General features: G+C 38.3%; 1 protein-coding gene across 1 annotated transcript; it reads right to left on the bottom strand.

The window, feature by feature from the left end:
- Positions 1-1624: 1624 nt before the first annotated feature.
- Positions 1625-4019, bottom strand: CSNK1A1L (casein kinase 1, alpha 1-like). The gene has a single exon (XM_011943006.1). The coding sequence runs from the start codon at positions 3614-3616 to the stop codon at positions 2603-2605; it is 1014 nt and encodes a 337-aa protein (XP_011798396.1). The 5' UTR covers positions 3617-4019; the 3' UTR covers positions 1625-2602.
- Between the last annotated feature and the right edge of the window lie 8220 nt (positions 4020-12239).

The raw sequence follows: 12239 nt of genomic DNA, 5'->3' as shown, positions 1-12239 counted from the left end.
TCAGGTTCAAGCGATTCTCCTGCCTCAGCCTCATGAGTAGCTGGGACTACAAGGCATCCGCCAGGACACACAGCTACTTTTTGTATTTTTTAGTAGAGATGAGGTTTCACCATGCTGCCCAGGCTTGTCTCAAACTCCTGACCTCAGCTGATCCATCTGCCTTGGCCTCCCAAAGTGCTGGGATTACAGGCGTGAGCCACTGTGCCCGGACACGTATACTCTTTTTAAAATTTTCTTGTTTTACCCTCCCCAAAACAGAGACATTGAACAGTAGTTAGAATGGCCATCTCCCAACGTGTAAAAAAACTGCACTCTCCAATGGGTGAACAAAGCAAAGAGCAGTAACTTGGAATTCGGCTGAGGAAGCCACTGTGGAGCCTTAAGGGGTGAGGTCTCCCAATATCACAGTGATGTGTCTTCAACTTATATCACCCTTTAGTGGAAAAACATAATGTAATTTTTGTGAAATGAGATTCATCTCTTGGCATGACTAGTAACAGCATTCACTGCATTTCACATTCTTCTTTTACGAACTGTGAAGACAATGAACGGTGTCTAGAAGAAAAATGGAATGATGATACACCAGGAGAAAAACACCTATATTTTGTTTTACAAAGCTAACAGTAGTTTTAAATCTGCAACTTCATTATAGAACAACTATGCCACAACATTTTCAAATGGCAAGAATACAAGAATATTTCAGAATAAGTGCATAATGAATAAAAGCACTGAAAAATATCTTGCTAGAGGGAGGTAAGCTTGGAAAAGTTACTACCAAAGTTAAATATTTTTCTTTTATATAAACTATACTCAAAAATAGCTTTATGAGACTGATTTCTGGAAAGGGCTTAATAGCTAAGAAATAAATACTTTAACTAACGAGGGTGGATAGAAAGAAACAAAGAAGCTTCCTATCCCCAACATTTGGACTTACTAAGATTTCTTCAGTATTATAGTACTAATATATCCCTTAATGGCAGAATGCGGTAATCATGGAATTAATTATTGCTGAAGTAGTCTTCAAATGAAAAAAATAAAAAAATAAATGAAACCTGATACAATCTGACCAAACATGTGGCAATTTACAATTTCAAGGTTATTTTACAAAATGCCTACATTTACACAATAGGCTCCTGGCAGCATTTTCAGACAAATGTTCTTTTAATTTATCCTGACATGCTATAAGTGAATAAATTACACTATTTAAAGAATTAAAAGGAAAATGAGTTTTCCTTTAATTTGCGTCAGAGAAAAAAAAAGAAGGTGCAGAAAGATTGAGAAGAAGCGCACACACACAGATAATTCAGAGAAACAGATGGGGGTTAGGGAGGGTCAGTGATCACAGAACCTTACACAGTGTGCTCTCCAAGGGTAAAAGTCAACTGCTTTTAGCCATTTCACAAGTATTTTAAACAACAATGTCTTGTAGTTAAACCCTTCAATGCTTGTATTCTTATTTGAAATCAGCTCAGCTATTAGTCAGTGGAAGAAGTAACAATACCAAGTTCTGACAGTTGCAGTACTAGATACTGTACCACAAGTCATTAGAAAAAGAAAAATGAAAGAATACACTTCCTCTTCATACAAAACAATTACTTTAGAATAAAAACATTGAAAAAAGTTATGTCATGAAATAAAATTTACTTGCAAAGGAATATCATGTAACAAATGACTTTAAGTTGACTATTAAAAAATTGGGGAGATTTTTATTTCCTAGTGAATCAGCAAGGCATTTTTTGGCTGTTGTTTAAAAAAGTATCATTTCCTTACAGAAACGGTTTTGTTTTTAGTGAACTTGTAAAACATAAAAGCTCCCGTTTCAAAATACGAACAAAATCCCAGATCATATAGGTGTTTACAGTGATTACATTTATCTAAACAATGTACATACATGTTCAGTTGTAAGATGTTAACTTTCTGTGACAAATATGGTTGTTGTTGTTTTTATAATACCGAGAACATGATAAAGTTAATGTGGAATTCTAAAGATAATCTGGTAGTTACTAAGATTTTCTTATGTCTTTACAGGTAAGCAGGCAGAATCTTTCCTATTCTCAAAACTGGAATTTTTGGTTGCTACCAGATCAGCTGGCTTGCAAACAAGAAGCCAACCATTTTAAGAATGCTTTTCATGTGAACAATTTGCAGACCCCAGGGATGGAGAAACCCTAAAAATGCTCAATTGTAAGCATTTACAACCTTCACAGCTGTGGCTGAAGACTGCTCTTCTGAAATGAGATCTCAAAGCAGTCTAGTTCAAAATAAAAGGTTTTAACAAGAAATTGGCATATGGACAATGTCTCCACCAATTCGTGTGTGTCAACCATTTAGTTAATTTTTCTATTTGAATAAATGCAATAGAAAACCAGACACCATGTTTCATTACCTCAGTTAATATTCACAATTACAGCGGCTACACCTTGGGATACAGCATCACCCACGCTCCCCAGAGTCAGTTTATATTGAAATAAAGTTTTTACACCAAGTAAATGGTTTTCCACAGCCACTAGCTAGTGTGCATATGAACTACAATTTCTAGATGTGGGGAGAAACAAATGCTGCTCGAATCATCTGCTCTGCTTCTTCTGTTCCTCATTCACGCTTAGTTATCTTTCACATTATTCTTGTTTTTTTCAGTTTGCTTGCCTGTCTGGATTTGGGCCTGCTGACCCTGCCCACTGGAAGAGGCTGCCTGCTGTGCTGCTTTCTGCTTTAACATCGTCCAATCAAATGTGTAGTCATATTGGTGGTTCAGGGTCCTGAAAAGAATGCGGAATAGCTGCCTCAGATACATGTAATCTGGGACTTCCTCAAAGCGCAGCCCACGACAGTAGTTCAAGTACATGGCAAATTCTGCAGGAAACCCCTTACATAAAACTTCAACAGGGGTGGACATCTTCTTCTCACTAATTTTTTCATATTTTTGTTTTTTTGTTATAGCCTTTAGTCCTTGCCACGGCAGACTGGTTCTATTAAAATACATGAAAACGTAGCCTAAGGATTCCATGTCATCTCGGCGGCTCTGCTCAATACCAAGATGGGCATTGATGCTGGCATATCGGACAGTGCCAATGAGGTGTTTATCTTCTCTGTACGGTATGTGTTGCCTGGTCCTGTTGTCTCTGTACTTTTTGGCCAAACCAAAATCAATAAGGAACAACTTATTACAGTGGCGCCCAGTACCCATCAGGAAGTTATCTGGTTTAATATCTCGGTGTAGAAAATTCTTTGTATGCACGTATTCAATTCTGCTGATCATCTGGTCGGCTAACATAAGTACAGTTTTCATGGTGAACCTTCTTGAACAGAAATTAAAGAGGTTTTCGAGGCTGGGTCCCAGAAGGTCCATGACTAGCACATTGCTGTCTTTTTCCTGACCATACCAGTGCATGTGGGGGATGCCAACCCCACCTTGAAGAATCGTGTAGAGTTTGCTCTCGTACAACAACTGGGGGTGCTTGGCCTTCTGAGATTCCAGCTTCACTGCTACTTCCTCGCCATTGGTGGTGGTGATCCCCAGATAAACGTCTCCGAAGGAGCCAGACCCGATCTTCCGCACCAGTTTGTATTTCCCTCCCACAACGAGTTCGGCCTTGGAGCCGCTGTTGTTTGCCATCCTGAGAGGCAAAGATGGAGGCTGGGCTCAGCCCTGACCCCTCTAGGGGAGGATGGAGGCCTCCAGAGCCCGCCAGCCCACAAAGCTGAGGGTGAGGGCTGCTGGAAATGGCCACCGAGGCCTTTCCCGGTGTTACAGGGCCTGGAGTCAGCCTGATCCCCAGAGCACACCAGGGTTTCCGCCAGGCCACAGTTTTCGATGGTTTCTCAAGGTTGCCAGGCTGGGCCACCACCTCTTTCTGGGTGGCGGTCGCTGCCTCGCTGTCGCGGCGACGTTGCGGGCTGAGAAAGGGGGCACAGCGAGTTGCGGCAGCGATACCGCTGCCACCGCTGCCAACGGCTGTGGGCCCGAGGGCCCAGTCACGCCGCCGGCGCCGCCATCTTGTTCCTCCGCCTCAGCCAACCACAAATTGAGAATTGTTGGAGACGCTATTAATGTTTGAGTCTTCTGTTAGGTGTTCCACTCACCTTATTCCATTTAACACGAGCTTGCTCGTCTTGTAAGAGCTTTATTTTCCCTGATTCGTTGGGTAAGAAAGGCTAAGTCTCAGGTAAGCGGCCTAAGGTTGCAAGAGATTGTGGGCTACCTGGAATCCAAAACTGCCTAGGCTTATGTAACTCGAAGCTCACCTTCTTTCAACTTAATTGTGCAGAAATGGGAGGCTTTTATAACAAAGATTTTCTTGTTTTCGGGCCCAGTCATTGTCCCACCTACTTCCCTAGCCATCACGTCTCCCTGGGTTAATGCCAGTCGGGGTGCCACCCCTTGGGCTTTTTCTCTGTGGTCTCAGTGGTTGCTTCTTTATTGAGTTTAGTCAACAAGAGTTACTTACTGCTAGTTAAATTGAAATGTGTGTGTGTGTTTTTTAAGCGATCCGTTTGAAATTTTTTCATAGAGTGCTTTGAATTTAAATAGGATTCCACAGAGAAGTTCTGGCAAAATTGACTAAATGAAGGATTCAAGTAAAATTTAACCAAAATAGAGAGAAGAAACAGACGCCGGCAGTTCTGAGCATTTTCTCAAAGAGAATTGGGGCCAACACTAGCAGAAAAAGTGGTACCATTTCAATATTTTTATGAGAGTTCACATCACAAATAACAAAACCTGTGCGATTATTTTGTTTTATGAGGATATGGGATAGGAACTGAGTATAATCCTAACGGGGCAGTAGCAACGAATTTGGGAACCAATGGCAGAAGGGCAGGAGAGGGAGGTGCAGCTTTGAAAGTAGGTATTCCCACTTTACTGTCTCACATAAGTTAGTGCTGTTTCTAACTTTTCTGACCTGCATCAATCTATGGCGAGAGAAGGAGCTGCTTTGAGACATAGATGGGCACAGAACATTATAAAGTGCTTTAAAACATTTTTAAAGTTCGCTTAAGACAAATATGTGAGGTGGGTGGCACAGTGTATTACTTGGCTTTGCAGCAGGAACAACTCGCAAATCTCAGTGACTTACAATGACAAAGTTTATTTATCATTCAGGTTTTATGTAAGCTGTAGATCAGCTGCATCTCTGCTTCCTGTGTCCTCTTTGTTCTAGAATGCCGACTGAAAGAGCAGCCTCCTTAGGAGCATGCTGTTCTCATAATAAAAGGAGTGGCAAATGTCACATTCCCCTGGGCAAAACACATCACATGGCCAGGTCCAAAGACAGTGGAGTGAAAATACATACTCCTCCCACAGGTGGATAGTAATACAGTATACTGCTGGCATATTTTATTATTGTGATTGTACTTCTCATTTTATACAAGTGGAAATCAAGGCATAGAGAGGTTAGATGAATTGCCCAAGACCACACTACAGGTAAGTGTTGGAGGCCAATTTGAAACTGAAGTCTGGCCCAAGGCAGTTACTTTTTATATGTACCAACTAGAATGGCATTTCTTTCATTTACTCATCCAACTTTGTCAAAATTTGCCTGGAGAACAATTTCCCTTCTAATAACCTAGAACAAAACTTATGTTGTTAACCCAACGCCCATTACGCTTCCTTCCCTTTCAGTCTTCCAGTCAATAGCTTCAACTTGAACTTTGAAATTCAAATGATCTCTATGTGAAAGAAGTCGCTATTCAAAAAAGATATGGATAACCCGTACTTGGACAAAAGCTTGAATTAAAAAATTCCCTTTCAATACTGGAACAAGAAGAGTTTAATTATAATTTATTAATTGTTTACTGAGTCCCATACTTCTTCGTATCAGTTAAATAAAGGCACTGTCTATAAAGAAAGTCAAGTGTAACTTATAATGGTGGTTGGGTGAACCTTCACTTATAGGGAAGTTCTCAGCATCTCCAAAATGGGGAGGATCAGTGACTGAAGTGGTGGTATGACCCTGAATAGCTTCCAATCCAGTCTCCCATGAATTCTTTTGCCATAAGCCAGTGGGGCTGCTGATTTTTCCCCAAACACATACTCGCTGCATTTTTTTTCGTCTTTGGGTCTTGGCTTATTGTGTTGCTTCCTCAGCCTGAAATGCTTCCAGCCTGCTTTATCTTTCACATCGCCCAGATCTAATCCTAATAATCTCAGGGCTCTTCCCTAAATGCTGTTTGCTCCATGAAACCTTTTCCAATCTCCTCAACCAAATTTAAGTACTCTTTTTAAACCCAAACGACACTTTGCTTAAACTCTTGCATCCCCTCCCACCCTTTTGTCCAAACTTTTTCCCTAAAGGATGTGCAACAAATAGTTTTTAAAATGGAATTAAATTGAACTACTGTATTTGATAAAGTTTTCTGGACAGTGTGTGGGATTGATGCATTATTTATTCATTCACTCAACAGATAGTTACTGAATGCCTCCTATTTGCAGGGCATGAGTGACTCACCAAAGGTGGCATAGATAGGGAATGATGGACTCAGAATGGAAATCCAGGGTAGCCTGGCTCCATAGCCAGTACTTTTAACCCCTACATAGATATCAACAGCTAGAGGCCCCTGAACGCTGGGTGGCTTCACTGTTGGGAATATATTAGTTCTCTTTCTTTCCCTTAATTGTATAAAGTATTTTACCAATGCATTTTAAAGCTATGATTTAGCCTTGGTTTCAAAAGTGCCCCTAAAATAATTTCTATTAGTACAAGATGACCCCAGTAAAAATAAAATAACGTATTCTGAGCAGGATTGTACTGGGTAGTATTGTACTGTCTAACAGCCAATTCAGGTTTTGTCGGTCCTGTTATACAATTTTTTTTTTGTGGCCCTCTTTAAGAAAAACAACAATAACAACAACAGCAACAACAAACAGGCATGAAATATTTAACTTAGGAAAAGAAATCATTACAATTTACTTGACTGTTAGAGGTTCAGGTCTCTTTCTTTATCCCCTAAGCTATCTTGATGCAATTGACCAGAAATTCTTATGTAGAAATGTTCCCACAATGCAATCTGACTTCTCCTCCCCACATGAAATACTTCACAACTCCCGTCCACTCCTAACACTTAAAAGGGACCTTGCAAAAGAGGCTTTATTCACTTCCTTGTAAGTCCACATCTGCTTTTGGCAATTAAGAAATGATACTCAAATGGCATTGATTTTAGTCTCATATGAATTTTGGGGTTAATTTTCTGGGCTTCTTGATATATTTTCCCAGGAAATGGAGACACTTTAGTAGAAAGGTCATTTGAGACACAAAAATTTCTAAGTAAAAAAAAAATTTTTTTTGGCTATCGAATTGGGTCAGCAGTTGTTATTACAGAAACCATTTGGTGTGAATATCATCTTCTTTTGGAACTATTTAAATAGAATACAAAATAAATGAAAATATGTTCTTAAATAAATAATGCTGTCACTAAGGGATTTACTGAAGTTTATGTGGCTCAAACACCATGTTCAGAATAACATTACCCAGCATCAATCACTTCAGTTTTTAAAAGATCCTGGAGATCACTAACTTTATAGAAGGATTTAAGTCATTTTTTCCTCAAAGCTTTCTGGAAGTATTGGCACTGCAAAGACAATGAGACATATTGGAAATGAGGCTATTTGGTGTAGTATCAAAAATCACAGCAGAGGGCATCATTGTAATGTGCTGGATTTTTCTTCATGAAAGAATATTTTCTACATGGCTCTGCATCTTTCTGTTCACTCATTTTGGAACTTGCAATATCTGGAAGAAAGAAAACACTTCTAAATACCAATTTTACTATATTGAGAATGTAGGGTGCAATTTTAGCCTTAAAAATCATTACTTTTTTTGTTTGGTTCCCATGAAATTATTGCAATTTTGGCACCTTTCTAGACTTCTTTCCAGAGCAGTGAGGAGTTGTGTAACCTCTTTTGCTTTTTCTTGCAGATTGTCACTTTATTAAGACCATTCAAGTTGTTGGCAGATCATTATGTGAACACATTCATTAACTTTGTTACTTTATTTAAAGATCAGAAAAATTACATGAAAACAGTTCGTAACATAATATCACACTTATTGCATCTTCCAGTTCCTTTCAGCTAATTCTGCTTAAGTTCTAACAGCTATCCACTCTAATACAAAGAGAAAGCTGTAAATTGTAATTATGTCAGATGTTTAAAATGAATGAGACTGAGTAAAAATGATCCATTAATTTAGGTTGCTTTAATTATCTTATGGATTCATCTTGTGATTAGTTTGACTGTGATTAGGGTGAACAATGGATTGGAAAATAAAGGGATTGGCTGAACTACAGTTTAGTGCATCCTGAATGTGCATACACAGGCTTGCACTTAATCCTGGTGAAGTTCCTTTTTGACAATTTTGTCTAAGAGAGAGCATCTCCAGCAGAGTACAAATATTTTTTGTAACTCTGGGTTCTGCAGTCAAACATATTTATTTTTCATGTCTCAACCTGGTTCTTTATAATTATGTTCACAGAGATATTTAATTTTATCCAATCATCATACACTCTTTCTAGCAGTACATGTCTAGCATCCTGTTTTTTTAAAAAACAATAGTCCTAATGATCTGTCAGAAAAGACATATTTTTGAGATAAAGGAGCTTCTAAATAATGAATTATTATTTAGTACCAGCTTTTGGAATCCTTACATTTTAAGGAACTTGAATAATTCAAATATTAGATAATGTAACTCCTCATAAAAACACTGTCTAGACAAGGGCCAATATTGCATTGAGATTGGATGAACATTTTATTTTGCATATAATTGTTGTCTACAAAACAAAATACTAATAATAATGGCAACCAGTTAGACAATTTAGAACATGTCTTACTATTTACCTTCGTGATAAACATTGTATGTTTTAATTTTTTTCTAATAAAATATTATACAATAATAAAACTGGACAGTATGGTCTAAAACAACCATTTCAGTGCTCTTAAAATTCACCAAAGACATACAACAAATTGAGAAGCAATTATCCACAAAAACATGCTGAATGTAAGTTAGTAGGAGCAATGGGAGTCTATGGCATTCTTATCTGGGGCTTCTCCTTTCCATGTCTTCTGTACCCCATTCCCAAGATGGATCTGTTGAGAAATTTATGAGGGCACTGCTGAACATGAAAACCAGCAGCTTCCCTGCCAAAAGGGGATCATTTAGTTTGGTGCACAGTGTGGAAAAACTTCACACCTAGTGGTGTTGTCAGTAGAAATAGCGACCTTTGTGGCAAATGAAAGGAAAAGACTAGCTGTTCAGGTAGTTCTCCATGTATCTATGCAGGGGAGACTATGAGAGAATCCAAATAACCCACTTATCTTTGGCTAAGTGTGAGACAGGCCACAGAGGAGGTGCCACCAGAAGGCCTGGTGAGAAGTAAAACCCAAAGTCAACTTGACAACTGATTGATTGAATCAATGGCAAAACTTTCTTTGGATTATTTAACTGGTGTTAAAAGACTATGCTAGGATTTTACAATTTCTTTTATTTTTGTAAAATTTTCATAAATTCTAAATTCTAATTTATTAGAATATATTCTAATAAATATATTCTAATTTATTAATAAATATATTCTAACTTATTATATAAAATATCTTCTAATAGGAAAAATTTAGGAATACACTAGAATGGGGAAATGTTTTTTGATTTCTGAATTGTGACTCTCTGAACTCATTCCCCATCTATAGATTAGAGCTCTTTATTGGCTTTACTGCTTCTTTTAACTTTAATATCTATGAGAACCTTGCAATATTAATAGTAGCTTATATTTATTGAACACATATTATGAGGCAGACATTGTGCTGTGACTTTACACACATTTTATGTCATTTAATTCTCATAATGGCTTTATGGTGATGTTATTCCCTTTCTGGGTGTGGAAATTGGAGCTTAAGCAAAATAACTTTTCCAAGGTTTTAATAGCTAAGAAGTGAAGTATGTGGAGTGCACCTTGGCAGTCTGATTCCTGAACTCAGATCCTTAAATACTGTGCTATGCTTTAGGATGATGGTGCTATAGAATATAGAATATTTTTCTATGACTATAATAACACAATCTGACAGCAATTAAATTGCCTTATGTAGAGTTATTGGTACATTAAGCAGGTTTTATAGTTCAGTTTTTTTTGTTTTTAAAGAAAATCTTTATATCAAAGAGAATTTCAAACAGGTACAGAAGTAGATAATAACGTAATAATCCTTCATGTACCCATCACACAGCTTTTAATACTTTTTATACGTGCTAAAATTACTGCTCGCTATGCTAAACTTTGCTGCAAAAAGGAAATATTATAGACCAATTTTTGTAGAGTGAACATCAGTAACTGTTAATTTTGCAACTAAAATGTTCAATAATAGATTTTACTGACTCATTACTTTGCGAGTATTTCCTTTTAAAATAGGCACACTAAGGCCAGACCCTGTGGCTCATGGCTGTAATCTTAACACTTTGAGAGGCTGAGGCAGGAGGATCACTTGAGCTTGAGTTTGAGACTGCAGTGAGCTATGATGGCACCAGTGCACTCCAGCCTGGGCAATAGAGTGAGACCCTATCTCTACAAAAATAAATTAATTAAAAAATAAGTAAATGGAATAAAATAGACACACTTATAATACATTTTTTAAAGTAGACAATTTTTTTTTTTTTTTGAGATGGAGTCTCACTCTGTCGCCCAAACTGGAGTGCAGTGGCCGGATCTCAGCTCACTGCAAGCTCCGCCTCCCGGGTTCACGCCATTCTCCTGCCTCAGCCTCCCGAGTAGCTGGGACTACAGGCGCCCGCCACCTCGCCCGGCTAGTTTTTTGTATTTTTAGTAGAGACGAGGTTTCACCGTGTTAGCCAGGATGGTCTCGATCTCCTGACCTCGTGATCCGCCCGTCTCGGCCTCCCAAAGTGCTGGGATTGCAGGCTTAAGCCACCGCGACCGGCCAAAGGTAGACAATTCTATGCAAACAACATGAAGAGTACAAGGAGGAGAGGGTTGTAAATATTCTGTGACTATTTTGGCATAATGGAGCAAATGACTGGAAGGTAGCAGGGTAGAGCTGTGGAGTTTGGTTTACTCATCCTCTGTTTCTTTAAGATGCTGCCTATGGACCTCTGTAGGTCTCCCAAGCTCTGTCATGTGACCCCAGGCTAGTCATCTTCTTTTAAAGACTTTTTTTTTTTTTAGAAGTCTTAGGTTCACAGCAAAATTGAGCAGACAATACAGAGTTCCTGTATCTTCCCTACCCCCGCCAGCCATGCATAGCCCCCCGCACCGTCAACATTTGGCACCAGAGTGGTACGTTTATTACAATTGATGAACCATTCATACCTCATTATCACTCAAAGTCCGTAGTTTACATTAGGGTTCACTCTTGGTGTTTGTCGTACATTCTATGGGTCTGGACAAATGTACAGTGATGTATACTTACCATTAAAATATCATAAACAGTAGTTTCACTGCCTTCATAATCTGGCCTGGTCTTTTATTCATTTCATTTTCTCTTTTATAAGCATTGGTGTTGTTCTTTCCTGTATTTCTAATAATCGTGGTTTTCAGCGACTTGTGGAGAAAGCGAGAACCAGTTCTCCAAATCTTGTCCACAATTACTTGACATAGGAGTATTCAACAGAGGTTGGTAGTTTGCGGGACTGGAAGGAAATAGCAATGTGTTCATATTTTGTTCTTTTTAGGCCACCTACAGAAATACTGTGTGTTATATAGAGGATTTAACTTCTTTGTTTAAAACCTTAGATCCCTTGAATGGGATGTGATGTTTTATGACATCTGTTTCTGTAATAGTCTTTAAATTCTTGTTGTCAAATGTATTTCCAATAATGCTGGCTCCTGACAGAAACTATTCTATTTTTCTGCCATTTCTTTGGCCTCTAGAATCCTAGAAACTGTGCATTTTGATTATTCTTGTAATTTGTGGCCCTTTAAAATATTAATTGTCTTTTGCTTTTCAAGAAAACTCAAAATCACGTCAATTAGAGCTATTTCCTTTGACTCCTTAAATCTTGAGTGGCAAGCCCACTGGTCAGAGTAGGATTCCTGTCAATATCCCCTGTCTACACTATAGCCCAGGTTGCCGTATACACAGTAGAGTTGTAAAGATCCTATTTTCTGTTCAGTTAGAGTTCTTGCTGCTGAACTAGGTGGATTTTACTCAGTTTTAACATAATCTGAAGATGGCATAGCACGATCTACAATTTTGTGTTACATTTTGTAGAAAATTTAGATGACTAAATGTTTTTCATTTTGAAGGA

This window comes from Colobus angolensis, unplaced genomic scaffold (assembly GCF_000951035.1).
Source record: "Colobus angolensis palliatus isolate OR3802 unplaced genomic scaffold, Cang.pa_1.0 Scaffold214, whole genome shotgun sequence".
NCBI lineage: Eukaryota > Metazoa > Chordata > Mammalia > Primates > Cercopithecidae > Colobus > Colobus angolensis.
Note: the sequence above shows the minus strand (reverse complement) of the source record. Positions and strands in the feature narration are given on the sequence as shown.

Bases quoted from the DNA above. Each gene is read 5' to 3' on its own strand.
- CSNK1A1L (XM_011943006.1), bottom strand. From the start codon at position 3,616: ATGGCAAACAACAGCGGCTCCAAGGCCGAACTCGTTGTGGGAGGGAAA.